At 37.4% G+C, this 15490-nt stretch overlaps 1 protein-coding gene across 2 annotated transcripts in view; it reads left to right on the top strand.

The window, feature by feature from the left end:
• Positions 1-15490, top strand: part of TBC1D12 (TBC1 domain family member 12) — a 103963-nt gene that overhangs the window by 22028 nt on the left and 66445 nt on the right. The window contains exon 2 of one of the 2 annotated variants that reach the window (XM_040624308.1): positions 12375-12498. In XM_040624308.1, coding sequence (XP_040480242.1) covers positions 12375-12498 — 124 coding nt within the window. Of the gene's footprint in view, positions 1-12374; positions 12499-14065; positions 14120-15490 lie in introns of those variants that run through there. The other variant, XM_008696268.2, reaches the window with a different exon arrangement.

Here is a 15490-nt window from a genome sequence, read left to right as displayed (position 1 = left end):
GAGACAGTGAGAGAGGGAACACAAGCAGGGGAAGTGGGAGAGGGAGACGCAGGCTTCCCACTGAGCAGGGAGCCCCATGTGAGGCTCCATCCTAGGACCCCGGGATCATGACCTGAGCCGAAGGCAGACGGCTTACCGACTGTGCCACCCAGGCACCCCTAACCTTTACTTTAAGCCTTGAAATTCTGTGTGTGTGTGTGTGTGTGTGTGTGTGTGTGTGTTTGACAAAAAGTAATACTGAATTCTGTCCTTTTTTGATAGTTCCAATCTCTGAGAATATGTAGGTTAGTTTAGCAGTGTATATTAAATAAAAATTTTGTATTTTTTTATTTTTACAATTTGTAATAACAACAAAGAGAAGATCCAGAAAAAGCCTGAAAAAAAATTCTTGGAATTAAAAAAAACCCTTAGTTATCTGGCAGAAAAAGTACTTTTTTTGCATACAGTCAGCTGAAAGTCGTTTTCAACTGAAAAATGATTGAGGTTTGGAAAGAATGTAAGTAATCTTCATGCCAGATCTTTAATCCAAAATACTCAAGGGTAGCCAAAGTACTGAATTTTAAAGAGACAGTACTTCTACTTCTTTGAATTAATTATGTAGTCAACCGTGGCATTCCATGATCACTAGATAATGTTTTCTTTTTGGCTTTCTATTATGCTTCGGGGAAACTTAAGTACAAAGTCCAGGAAGTTCATGTGTTTTCAGCAGTCCAGTTTCTACTGAGACAGTGTTCGAAGAGCAGGTCATGATTTCTAGTTTTGTTTTGTTTTTTTAGCTGATTTTATTTTTGATTGAAGTTGGATTCTTAACTGTTCAGAAAAGCATTCTAACCTCTTTTTATGTACAACCCCATGTAAATGATGATTAGAATTTAATCTAAAAAGTTAAAATAGTCATGTAGGTGTAAATGTTAGGCAAAAAGAGTGATTTTTCCCCCCTGGAGCTGACGTTGTTGGCAGAAAAAAGATTGACAATTTAGGCAGTCCCAGTTTTCTATAACTGTCAAATTCCATAGTCTGAGAAATTATGGAATTTACATGGTTTTGTCTCAGAATTTATATGGTTTTGTCATGTTTACATGGGCTTGCCAGTTCTTGAAGACCGAAGCCCTGGAGATTCTGCTACTTTAGAAATCACTGTGTAAGTTTTGCCCCTTTTTGGTTAGCTTTATCCTTTAATACGGTGAGTAGGCAAGTGTTCTAATTGTTTTATCATGTGTAACTCTTTTTGTGTGGTAAAAGAAATGAAATCTTGGAAAAATGAAATGGACACAGATACACAGATATGTGAAGCAAATATTAGTATTAATAAGCTAGAAACATTCACCAACCTTTATTATAAAAGCCACTGAGAAAATTTTTTTTTCTTTTAATCCCCACATCAGTTTTTTTCTTGGTGTGCCTCTTTTTCCTTTTTATGTTTTCAGTGATATGGAAACATTGAACTGCTGCTTCTCACCTAGTGCTGTTTCTTAGCTGGTACAACAGATTTTCTCATTTTCTTTTTGCTAAAAAGAGCAGACACAGATTAGAGGAGAGAATGGAAGATGGTGTGTTTATGTCTCTGTGTGTGTCGATAGTTGTGTGTGTGAACATAGCGTTGACTGGGGATAAGAGAATGAACTTAATGGAGAAAAGATGGATTGCCACTACCATTTCCTGTTCTCTAGACAAGATGTTGTCACAGAATGAAAAAAAAACAAACAAACCCAAAACACCCAAACTAGAAAAATAGTTTTTAATATCTCCAGTAATCTGAAGTAATAAGATACTTTCAACTTCTAAAAACTTGACTTTTGGAGTTTGGGGAGAACTGGTAAAAAACACTTCTTTATCAGCCCATCTGAGTTTGGAATCAGTAGGAAAAAAATACGTAAGACACATAAATGGGACCTTAAAACATCAGCTTTATGCTGATGAAACTGAATTGAAAGACATGCCTTTGGCTGCTGTGTGCCTTCTGAAACGTCACCTGGTAGACCCAGCTGCTCACTAGCAGAGCAGGCCTTTCCCTAGGGAGTTGGAGGCAGAGGGTACAGAGGAAACCTAACCTCATATTGTTAGGAAAGCAGAGCAAACTGTATCTTCTCTGCTGTTAGGCAGCTATGTCTGTCACCAAAATTTAACCCCTCAGGTGGAGGAGATGAGTGAGGGAACAGAAAGAAGCCAGGAGTGCCCCTCCTCTCCATCTCTCCCCTGAAACATGAAGAATACAGAGTAGGAGTAACCTTTTCCTCACAACACTGCCATGTAAATCTCATTCATACAGTCAAGCTCTACCTCTGGAATCCAGAGAGGAAGAGCTGTCCCCTTTTTTGTGTATGGGTGCTTGAACACATTTGGTTGATTTTGCTAAGAACCTTTAATGTTGACTAAGAAATTTGAATATGTTGGGGGATAGAAAAAAGGGAACTCTGTGTGTGTGTGTGTGTGTGTGTGTGTGTGTGTGTGTGTGTATTCAGTTTGAAAAGGTGGTGAGGAGAAACTTAGTCCCACACATTTATTTGCGCTGAGACCTCAGCTTCACCAGTCCCTTGATAGTAGATTGTGGGACAAGGGATGGGGTATAGGAAGAATGACAGCATATGACATGTTTTTGAACTATTACTGTACCTTTTTCTTATATTTTCCCTTAAGACTTAATAGAGTGGTACTCTTATCCTAGACTGACTAGTAGAACCCATTTGATCTGTGCTATTTTAATACAATTTCATGTATTTGTAACAATATCTTAAAATTACTTTGTGTTGCAGGTATATGCCTTTTAGTTAACATTGTACAGTTTTTGTGGCAGGGAATAACCTGAAAACCTAATCCAAAATTTCTTAGTGGCATAAGAAATTAATGTGGAACATTATCTGGTGGCCTTTCTTAGCAATTGGATACCTGTTGGCTCATATTTCTTTTACGGAAATTTGTTACAGTAACTAAAGTTTATTGGATATGTAAGCTTAAGGTATTTGTCTTTGGTTTCTTTTAATGATTTAATTAAAATTTAAACTTCATGCTGAACTCATTATCAGTGTAATATTATACTATAAAACATGTTGAAACCAGGCTTTCTGTTGTGGAGCTTATGTATTTATTTTGCTTTTTTCCTTTTTATCCTTTCCAATCATATCATGATTCTTCAGAAACTACATTCATAGAAAGGCCTACTATTGTTTGGTTTAAGATGTTAGTATTCCTTGACTTCAATTTTGGAAGTCTAAAATATTCTTAAAAATTAATTTCAGACGTAAACCCACATGCAGGCTTTTTGTGATACAGGATAATTTCTAATGGTCTTTGCTAAAAGATTCATGTATATTTGGCATTTTGGCTATGATTTATAAAGAGTCTGTAACTTATAGGTGGCCTGATGAACAGTATTTCTCTGTGTACCCTCTAGTTTTTTATATGAGAATAGGTTTGATTGTGATTACAATACCTTAATCGTAGGTAAAAGTATAGAGATATGACCACCCCCAAGGGCTCTCTGTAAAGCTCTGCGTGTGGAGAATTTTCTGATCTGTGATTATTACTTTCTCTTGGTATAACTATATCTCATGCTTGTGGTCTCCTCATTCTGCTATGTCTGTATTCTTAGCCAGGTCACATTATTTGAAGCTGTATTTCACTGCATTTGAAAAAACTGCGTAACCCCTTCTATTTTATGTTAGCCTGCTTTAATTATATACATAATTCTACATTTCTAGTGTAGAGAATGAAATGAAATTTTTTTCCCTTCATAAAACCACCTTGTTTATGCATTGTGAGGAGGCAAGCAATTGATGGGTTTTTAGATTTGAAACAAGATTGTAGTGAAAGATCTGATTCTGGTCAATGATTAGAGTTGGTGGTAGTTCTAAAAACCAACCAAACAAACTTATTGTTCATTGTACACTTCTTTCTCCCCCCCTGCCCCAGAGCTAATTGCTGGCATGAAGTCTTCTGACCCAGTTAACTACCTCAGTATGATGATTGAGACAAATTTATATGGAGATGTGAATTGACCCGAAGAGGAGTACTTAAAATCTGAAATGTTTATCAACTTTGACCCAAAGAAGTATACCTAAGCTTGTGGCAAAAGTGGATATTCAGCACTATGTAGGTAGAAAAAGGCTAACTTTATAGCTCCCCAGTGGTAGATTCAGAATATGCCATCTTTTGACTATTTATATGATGCTCTCCAGTTATCAGGGAGTTCCCGTCAGGATGTTAGGTTTACATAACTTAATAAAAACTAGTATTTTTTTGGACACGTATGGAAGAAAACATGTAACAGATACGTGCGTTATGTGGCATGGTATACATTGGTGAACCCTTTACCGAGTCTCAGAAATAGAGCATTATCAATAGTGTTGAAAATATACCTGTGAGTGTCTTACTATCCTTTTCAGCCCTAAGAGGTAACAACTAACCTGAATTCATTTAGTGATTTAAGCAATAGTTTTTGCCAGAACATTTTTCTTATTGCTCTATTATATTGTTTTAGAGCTTCATAAAAGTGGTATACTGTGTGTACTCTTCTGCATCTTGCATTTTTGTTTGTTTTTAAAACTCAGCATTGTTTTTAAGATTCATCCATGTTGATGGATGTAGCTTTGGTTTTTGTTCATTAAGGAACAATATTACATTTAATAACACGTCACAATTTAATTTCCATTCTTCTGCCAGTGGATTATTAAACTGTTTGGGATTTTTGCTGTTTTGAATAGTGTTCCTTGAATGTTCTTGAATGTGTCTTCTAGTGCACATGTCCAGAACTTTAGAGCATGTGGCCAGAAGTATAATCACTAGATGGTAGTATATGCAAGTGTTCAGCTTTATGAGCTAGAAACCGATGTGTGATCACACTGTTGTCAAATCCTAGCCGCATTTTTCTCCCTCCAAATCTGGTATTATCAGATTTCTTAGTTTTTGCCAATCCTGTGTAAATAAAATGTTATTCTGGTTTTAGTTTGTGGGCTCAATAATTACAAATGAGGCTAAATATCTTCTGATAAATTTCTCTATTTGCCATTTGGCGTCTTTGTGCAATACTTTTAATGGTTTTTATCTTTTTTATTAGACAGTTTGTCACTTAGGAAATGATGAGTTGGAGTTCTTTATATTTTTTATATACCAATCTTTTGTCATTTATTTGTGTTGTAGTTTCTGCTCCAGATTTGTGGTTTTTTATTTTATTTATTTATTAGAGAGAGCGCACCCACATACAAGCGGGGAGGGGTGCAAAGGGAGAGGGAGAAGCAGACTCCCCGCTGAGGCCTATGTGGGACTCCCTCCCAGGACCCTGGGATCATGACCTGAAGCAAAGGTGGACGCTTCACCGACTGAGCCACTCAGACATCCCAGATTTGTGTCTTTTTACTTTTTCTATATTGCCCCATGAAAAGAAGTCCTTAATTTTAATGTTGTGATTTAATTAAGTTTAAAAAAAATGATAGTGCTTTTGGGTCTTGTTTTTAGATTCTTCACTGCTATGAGTTTATTTAAAAATTCTCTTTATTTCTTTCTAAAACTTTGCAAGTTTACTATTCAGAGCTAACTATTTAATCCATTGGGAACTGACTCTTATATATGGTAGGGATCCAGTTTCATTTCCCCACATTGATAGCCAAAGGTCCCAGAATCATTTTTTTTTTTTTATACTTTTAAAAAGAAAGGCAGCTCCATGCCCATTTTGGAGTCCAATGCAGGGCTCAAACTCACAACCTGAGATTGAGACCTGAGCTGAGATCACGAGTTGGACACTCAACAGACTGAGCCCCCTAGGAGCCCCCTAGCGTCATTTTTTAAATGATCCATCCTGTTGTCATTGATTGCAGTGCCACCTCTGTTTCCACTTATGCTTTTGTGTGTTTCTGAGTTCTGTATTGTTTTTCCAGTGATCAATTTTTTCATCCCTGGGCCATTACTATGCTGTCTTAAAACAATGGTTTTTGGGGCACCTGGGCGGCTCAGTTGGTTAAGCATCTGTCTTCAGCTCAGGTTAGGATCTCCCGGTCCTGGTATCAGGCTCAGCTTTGGGTTCCATGCTCAGCAGGGAGTTTGCTTCTCCCCTGCCCTCTGCCCCTCCTCCTGCTCGTGCTCTCGCTCTCAAATAAATAAATAAAATCTTCAAAAAAGTGGTTTTAGTGAATTTGGTTATCTTCGGTAGGGCACCTCAGCTTTACCCCCCCCCCCTTTTTTTCCCTCAAAGTGTTTTGGCTCTTTTTGGTCCACTCTTCAGTATACGTTTTAGAGTTTTGTCAAGTTTTTCAAAAACCTTGTTGAGGGGAACCTGGGTGGCTCAGTCAGTTAAGCATCTGCCTTCTGCTCAGATCATGATCCCAGGGTCCTGGGATAGAGCCCCATGTTGAGTTCCTTGCTCAGCGGGGAGCCTGCTTCTCCCTCCCTTTGCCCCTCCCCCTGCTTCTGCTGTCTCTCTCGCTCTCTCAAATAAATAAATAAAGTCTTAAAAAAAAAAAAAGCCTTGTTGAGCTTATGATGGGAGTTGTGTACAATCTATAGATGGATTTGGGGAGAATTTATATTTTTATGGTAGTGTTCTTTCTATTAATATAAGCTGTCTTTCTATTTAATTAGGTTTTCTTTAATATGTTTCAGGATAATTGTATCCATTCCCCATAAGGGTCTTATAAAACTTTGGTTAGATTTATTTCTAGGTTATATATATATATATTTAAGATTTATTTAAGTAATTTCTACACCCCGTATGTGGGGCCCAAACTTATAACCCTGAGATCAAGAGTCAAAAGCTCTTCCAACTGAGCCAGCCAGGTGCTCCTAGGTACCTTATATTTTGTTGATACTGGTATCGCTTTCATCTTTTATTTCTAGGTATTGTTGATAGATACAAAGTCAAAGCTGGGTTCTGTTTTTTGATCTTCTAGCTAACCATTTGCTAAACTCTTTATTTCTAGTAATTTGATAGTATATTATGGAGTTTTTAAGTACAGATTTTCATATTATCTATGCATAATGGCTTTTGCTCTTCCTTTCCAATCCTTCTACCATTTATTTCTTTCTCTTACCTGATTACACTAAGACCTTCGAAACAAAGTTGAATAGAAGTGAGATCAGTGGCATCCTTGTCTTGTTCCTTATTTTAAAAGACAATGTTTCTGACATTTTATTAAGAATGACATTTACTGGGGCAACTGGGTGGCTCAGTTGGTTAAGCGTCCAACTCTTGATTTCAACTCAGGTCATGATCTCAGGGTTGTGGGACTGAGCCCCACATGAGGCTCTGTGCTCTGTGGGGAGTCTGCTTGAGATTCTCTCCCTCTCCCTCTGCCCCTCCGTGCTCTTTCTCTTTCTCTCTCTCTCTCATAAATAAAGAAATAAATCTTAAAAAAAAAAAAAAAGAATGACCTTTACTGTGGGTTTTTGGTAGGTGTCCTTAAGGAAGTTCTCTTCTAGCTATCTTTTGTAGTTTCTATCGTGAATAGAATGTTTGACTCTACCATCTTTTTTCAGCACTGAGATTATCATAGTTTTTTTTTCCTGTTTTCTGTTAACGTATTGAATAACATTTAAGATCTTTTAATGTTTGACTACCTTTGCATTCCTGAGACAAATCCAACCTAGTCATGATGTATTCATCTGTCTTTACAGTTTATATTTAGTTTGCTAATATTTTGTTTAGTATATTTCTTCTGTGTTTATGAGTTAGATTGGTCTGTAATTTTACTCTCTTAAGCTGTTTGTGCCTGGTTTTTTTACTGAGTTCATATTGGCCTTAGAGATATGATTAAGGATTATTCTCTCTCTCATTCTCTAAAATAGTTTATACAATATTGGTGCAATCTGTATCTCGAAAAATTTAGTAGAGGTCTCATGTAAAACTAACATGCCATGGTGCGCCTGGGTGGCTCAGTCATTAAGCGTCTGCCTTCAGCTCAGATCATGATCCCAGGGTCAAGTCCCATATCGGGCTCCCCACTCAGTAGGGAGCTTGCTTCTCCCTCTCCCTCTGCTTGCTGCTTCCTCTACTTGTGCTCACTCTCTCTCTGTCAAATAAATAAGTAAAATCTTAAAAAACAACAACAACAACTAACATGCCTGACTTTTTGGTTTCTGATGAAAAATCAATTGTTAATCTTACCGAAGATCCCTTGTTTGTGGGATTTGCTTCTCTCTTGTTGTTTTCTAAATTTTCTCTTTGTCCTTTTTTTTGTTGTTGTTGTTGTTAAGGTTTTATTTACTTATTTGTCAGAGAGAGAGAACACACAAGCAGGGGGAGCAGCAGGCAGAGGGAGAGGGAGAAGTAGACTTCCTGTTAAGCAAGGAGCCTGATGTGGGACTCGATCCCAGGACTCTGGGATCATGACCTGAGCTGAATGCAGACACTTAACCAACTGAGCCACCCAGTCATCCCCAAATAAATAAAATCTTAAAAAAAAGAAAAGAAAAATATTTCATTTTAATTATGGTAGTTTTCAGCTCTAGAATTTGTTTGGTTCCTTTTTATAGTACTTTTGCCTTGTGGATGTTCTTGTTTTGTTCATGCATGCCCTACTCCCCATTTCTTTGTGGTTTCCTTTAGTTTATTGGGTATAATTTAACATCTTTGAGTAGTAGTTCCACTGTCTGGACTTCCTCAGGGATGTTTTTGTCAAATCTTGTTCCTGTGAATGGTTCATACTTGTTCTTTCTTTGTGTGTATTGTAATTTTTTGTTGAGACCTGGACGTTCTGATTACTATAATGTATTCTGTAAATCTGTTAACTCTTCAGTGATTGCTGATTTTTGTTTGTTGAGTGCTAGATTCATCCATTTGTGATGTTTCCAAACTGTTTTGCAAAGTATATAATTGTTTTTGTGTGACGTCACAAGTTTCTGTTGTTATTTCTGCATTCAGCTGGTAGCCTGAAAAAGATTTTTTCCTTAAATGTCTGGCTCAAAAAGAGAGACAAAAGAGTTTTATCTTTTTTTTTTTTAAAGATTTTATTCATTTATTTATTTGACAGACAGAGCACAAGCAGGGGGAGCAGCAGGCAGAGGGGAGAAGCAGGCTCCCAGCTGAGCAGGGAACCCGATGTGGGACTTGATCCCAGGACCCCAGGATCATGACCTGAGGTGAAGGCAGATGCTTAAAGGACTGAGCCACCCTGGCGTCGCAAGAGTTTTATCTTTTTTAATGTTCCAGTAGACACCGCCAGTAGAAGCCACTGCTGCAAAATGACTGAACTGATACAGGTGTCTGTGCTGGTCCCTCAAGGCACTGCCAGACCAACCCAGATTCATAGTGCCAAGTTTTAGAAAGACGTGATCCCAACTATCCCTCCTTATGCATCAACCACTTCAGAAACATGGGCTCCTAATTCCCGCTGCTTTGGGAGGGAAGGGCTGAGGAATTGGTAGAAGGTAGTTGGTTTACACATGTGGTAGGTAGACTTAGGAAGGATCAGCACCCTCTTCTTTCATGTACTTCCCTGTTTGTTACAAGTGTTTGATAAGTTTCTCGAGTTCAAAAACTGTTGATTACAATTTCTCTTTCCAGCTCAGTTTTTACTTTGGGGGAGGAACTGACCTCTAGATCTTCCTATTCTTCCATTGTGCATCAGTGATGCCTTTGAACTGCAGATTTTATTTAAATTTGTTTTAAATTTGATTAAGGCCAGTTTATCAATTTTTTATTTTAGGGGCACCTGCGTGGCTCAGTCGGTTAAGTGCCTGCCTTTGGCTCAGGTCATGATCCCAGGGTCCCAGGTGCTATCCCCACTCAGGCTCCTTGCTGAGTATGAAGTCTGCTTCTCCCTCTCCCTGCTTATACACATGTGCACTCTCTCTCTCAAATAAATAAATAAAGTCTTTTTTAAAAAATTAAAAAAATTATTTGATGGATGACTTTGATGTCATATTCAATAATTTTTTGCATAAACCATGGTGACAAAGATTTTTCTCCTGTGTTTAGCATGGCTGGATGGCAAACCTTTGGAGTATAGCCAAGCCACAGAGGGGCTGGTAGGGCAAGCATAGCATGGCTTGGTGAGGAGTGCCAGGGAGTACTGGTGAGCTGTGTGGGGCTTACTGAGGGAACTGGTATATCACTGCCAGCAGGAAGCCTTTGGCGTACTAGTTTCCATATCAAGAGGGCTGCAGAAAAGCCATCTCCAGGCTGTTTGCCGATGCTGCAAATTTGCTGAAAGATTACATGTCCTGGGCATGTGACTGAGTAGAATTCTACTGGGTGTCCTCACACCCATACCACTGACTGATTCTGCAGCGGCTGGAAACCACAGGAGAGCTCCTTTCTCTTTCAGTGTCTTTTCAGTGCCCTCTATTAAGAAAATTTGACAGTTTCATGTTCATTTTGAAGGAGAAATGCTCATAGAAATTCTGTTATTAACACACAAGATATCAAATGTTATTTAAATTAATAGGCCATCCTTTGAGGCTTGAAATTGTATGTTCTAAATATACCATATAGTCATTATTAAAACTCCAATCTAGAGATCTTATTAAGTAGAGAATTGAGTCACTATATATAGTCTCTGAAATGAAACTTCTAGAGCATCCTAAGTAGAAATTACTCTACGTTGTCATCAGTTCACTTCCACTGCACACCCAAGGAAATGGGAGTGTATTATGGATTAGTCCACATTCTTTTGTAGGAGTCCATTGATACCTTTCTAAACTTAAAGAATGGCTTTAACGTTATGCTTTAGGGGTGCCTGGATGGCTCAGTCGTTAAGCGTCTGCCTTCGGCTCAAGGCGTGATCTCGGGGTCCTGGGATCGAGCCCCCACATAGGGCTCCTCCGCTGGGAGCCTGCTTCTCCCTCTCCCACTCCCCCTGCTTGTGTTCCCTCTCTCACTGGCTGTCTCTCTCTCTGTCAAATAAATAAATAAAATCTTAAAAAATAAAACAAAACATTATGCTTTAAAAACTTAACTCCTTTTTATCATCACAATAATGTACTTTTAAGAACAGATATATGATACTTTGAATGTAGATAAGCCAAGTTATTTAGGACTTCAGATAACTTGTAACTGTGCAAATTAAAAATTTTCTTAATGACTTAAATCACAGCTTATAAGAAGGATTCCTATTTAGTTGGATTCATTAGTACCTTTCTGAGAGTGCCCTGGTCATGCTTTATTGATGGATATATATTTTGAATGTCATTCCTGCTTATATCTGCTATAGATACTTAGTTCGGTTGGTAAGGGCCTAGAGATGAAGAAGTAAAATCCTTGATCCTTGGGGGCACCTGGGTAGTTCAGTCAGTTAAGTGTCTGCCTTCAGCTCAGGTCGTGATCCTAGGTTCCTGGGATCAAGCCCTGAGTGGAGCTCCCTGCTCAGTGGGGAGTCTGCTTCTCCCTCTCCCCCTGACCCTCCCCCTGCTTGTGCTCTTGCACACACTCTCTCTCAAATGAATAAATAAAAAGTCTTTTAAAAAAAGTCCTTGATCCTTGTGCAAGTTTCCTTTAGATTTCAATAAGAGATACTTTTTAAAAAAATCTTTTTAAGATTTATATATTTATTTTAGAGAGAGAGCAGGAGCGGGAGGGGCAGAGGGAGAGGGACAGAGAATACCAAGCTGACTTCACATTGAGTGCGAAGCCCAACGTGGGGCTCGATCCCATGACCCCTGAGATAGGACCTGAGCTGAAACCAAGAATCTGACGCTCAACTGACTGAGCCATCCAGGCACCGCAAGAGATACTTTCTTCCCTGGCTATTTATTGACTCTTTGGCAATAAGCTTTCTTGTACATATCTGTCCTAGGGAAACAATTTACATAAGCATGTATTATAGCAATGGAGGATCAGTAGATGCCCTTTTATTGCAAATAATAACAAATTATTACTGAAAATAATTAAATAGTATTTTCCCAAAAGATTATATTACGTAACCTATTTTATACAGATTCTCTTTAACGTTTTTGTTCTCAGATTCTTGGCTTTGTCAAGTACACGTATAGTCAGTTCTAGTATACTTTGTAACTAATTCAAAGCAAATATTTACATTTTATTTACAGCTCTCATTTTTATTTACAGTTTATTTGCAGCTATCATTTTTCTCCCAATTTGTTTATCTCTCTAATATCTCTTGATAATTTTTCTAATATTTCTCTGTAGGTCAGGTATTCTTAATTAAGTCTTGTTAGTCTAATAGTTGTATAAGTAATAGAAATAATTTCATTTAGGGGCACCTGGCTGGCTCAGTTGGTGGAGCATGCAACTCTTGATCTCAGGGTTGTGAGTTAAAGTCCTGTGTTATGTGTAGAGATTACTTAAAAATTAAAAAATCTTTAAAAAATAAAAAGAATTTAATTTAAAAGTATTTTGTATTTGTCTTGGGTATAAACATACTTTAAAAATTATTATGTAGTGCTCTGGTTACCAAAAACACAATTCATGTAACTTTTCTGTGTTTCAGAAACCTTTTTCCAAAAAGGACAAAGGAACTCAAATCAGTTGTCCATAGTGCCCCTGGTTGGAAATTATTTGGTAAAGTCCCTCCCAGAGAGAATCTTCAGAAAACTTCCAAAATCATTCAACAGGTAAGTACTAATAGAGCCACGTGGTTTGTCTTAGCTTTTCAAATATTTTTTCTTGATAATTAATCATATTCCACTTTCATTCATACTTTTTCTATGTGTAAAATTTGGGGATTATTAGTATTTGTAGTAACCTTAATTAAAAAAAAACGGAACATATTTTCAGTTATCTTTTATGGTTGTGAAAATTCTCTGAAGTGATAGAACATTGATTTTTTTTTTCCTAGTTATTCCTTGGAAAGCTTTTTGGTTTTTTGTTTTTCTTTTTAGCTAAGCAGTCTTACCGCATACTTTGACTTCTAATTGCGTATGGTAGTGTTTGCCAGTGGAGAGATTTTATGGATGCAGGGAGTTGTCAATGGGTGAAACAGTAGAAAGCAAAATGAGTAAATTTTGAGGCTGAACACCTTCTTTGGTCATTTTTCTGGTGTTCTGCCTGAACCAAGGACTTTGTGAGATAGGTGGATGTATAATCTGTTTCCAGTAATTTCGGAGTCAATTCTTCTACTATCTGTATTAATGTCCGTGTTCTGAAGCTCTTAAAAATTTCAGATCTTACTTGACTCTTGAACTTGGGCTCCATTAGTACTAGGAGATCAGTGAGACTGCATCAGTTTGCAGGCATTTCTAAGTTCCAAGAAGTTGTTGCTCAGAAGGAGATATGTATGTAATACATTTCCTATTTCTCTCCTACCCAGTTGTAGTTTTTCAGATTCAACACAACCATTGTGTATAAAAATAATCACATTAAGACAACAATCATCATTCAACTTGGAAAAAATATCTTCCATTAAGGATTTAATAGTGTTCCTTTTATTGCTCAAAGAAAAACTGGTTTCCCAGGTAATACAAGAAAATTTTTAAATCTTTAAAAACATTTGTTGTAGTTAATTTTATTTACTTAAAATATTGACTAGTTTATACAGCTGCTGGGACTTGAAACTGTAGTGTTGTGTTTTGCAGCCTGTGAGCCCGGGTACTCCATGTGCTGCCGCTAACGCACAGGGGAGCAGTGGCTGAGTCAGTGATACTCCACGTCTGGTGGATACAGTACAGACTGTTAGCTTGAGATTATACATAATTTTGACACTAAATGGCACTATATTTTTTTCTGTGGCATCATATCTTTGTAAATCTGGTTTTCTGAGGTTGCTGTGATGAAAATCAGCTACTGTGCAAAAATCAGTGTTCAACAGGAAACGAGTGTGATCATGTCGTCTGATTTCAAGATTTGTGAAATTATGCAGTGGACAACAAGCATACATGTCTAATTAGTAATTGTGGTTATTTAAGAATGAAAACCTTTTCCCCTTCAATTTATGTGTATTATTTTTTCAAGTGACAGTATACTAAGTGTTAGGACATAAATCCTTATTAAATTGTTGGGCATAACTACTTATTAAACAGAATACTTAGGTATTTCTTTTGGTTTAGGGGGAGCCATAAAAAAATTAATGCTACGCTAAGGGCACTGTTAACCAAGAAAGTTTGGGAATTTTTGCTATCTCAACATCTTAAATTTTAACTTTTTTTTGTAAAGTCTGAAAGTAACTTCTCTTGTCTAGAGTTTTCCAGAAGACCAAGTTCGCCCTCTAGAGGCAAAACAGTGGTCTTGCTATTGAAGGTTTGTATTCTTGACTTTATGATCGTTTACATTAAATATGCATGTGCATACTTTTATATCTTTATGTAAACTAACATTCTGCGACAAGTATCCAAATAAATTACTGGTTGGGTAATTATCTGCTTACTTATATGCTGTATACTTTTAATTAGCTATTTTCATTTTGGAAAACTAAGACATCACATTCTCTTTCATATAGTGTGAAAATTTGATGAGTAGTCAGGGAAAGAACAACTCCTATTTTCATGTGGGAAGAGGGAGTAGAGTTGAAATGCAGTTGCTCTCCTCTGTAGTCCTTTTACAAGTGATGATATCTCCTACCTGCTACTTGTCATTTTTGAACTTTCCCGTGATGTATAGGTACTAGCGTACCTATGGTCGTTTGTTTTCTGGGAGGTGTGGTAGATAGTGAAGTCTTTGTTCTTCTGGTCCATTTCCACACTCAAAATATGTGTCTGCCCATGGATGGAACCTGTTTCTGCCTCTCTGCTTTCTTTTTCCCTGTTTCTGTGTATGTCCTCTCCTCCCCGTTTGTCTGACTTTGCTCTCCTCTTCCCTGCCGTTGTCATTTTCAAGGTGGGCATGATTTTCTTTTATTGGTAACAGTAAATTTATAACTTTGTATCTCTGTTCCCACTTGAAAACATATTTTCACAGTCCTGACTTTTAAACTCTGTAAAACATATGAATATAAAAGTATGTTTGAGGTCCTTTACCATGTACTTCTTTTGAATGAATATTATATGTTAAGAGTCAGTAATCAAAAATGAAGGTATAAAGACATGAAGAATGTTAGGGCACAACTTTCTTTCGTTCTTTAATTTAATTTATTTATTTTAGAGGGAGACTGTGAGTGGGGAGGTGTGGGCAGAGCAGAGGTACAGAAGCAGACTCTGTACTGGGCTTGGAGCCAGACGTGGTGCTTGACCAGAGCCAAAGGCAGACGCTTAACTGACTGAGCCACCCAGGCGCCCCAGGACACATCTTTCATGTTTTAGGGCAGGGCCTTATGTTATTCAGGCTGTAGAAAATGAAGGGAGCTAGTAATTCCAGTGTAAAAGTGCCTGAAAAAGTGAGGCAGTGCTAAAAATACAAAAGGAAAGTACATTCCGCTGGGCTTTCTAAGGATTCCTTACTTGCTTTTTGAGTGGCAAAATAGTAAGATTTATTGAGAGATTAGAGGATGGAGAGTATTTCATAGAATAATAATTTTTTAAAGCAGATATTCAGAAAGGAGTTGATGTATTCTTAAGTATGAATATATTATAGGGCCAGAATTTTCTTTTTAGTGGAAAGACATTTGTAAGATTATAAAGTAACTATATAGAAAAGTAGGGTTTTATTTACAAACTTTTTTCTTTCTCAATTATT

The sequence above is a fragment of the Ursus maritimus genome, unplaced genomic scaffold, assembly GCF_017311325.1.
Source record: "Ursus maritimus isolate PB19 unplaced genomic scaffold, ASM1731132v1 scaffold_7, whole genome shotgun sequence".
Classification (NCBI taxonomy): domain Eukaryota; kingdom Metazoa; phylum Chordata; class Mammalia; order Carnivora; family Ursidae; genus Ursus; species Ursus maritimus.
The sequence above is the reverse complement of the archived record's forward strand: the minus strand, read 5'-3'. Positions and strand labels throughout refer to the sequence as shown.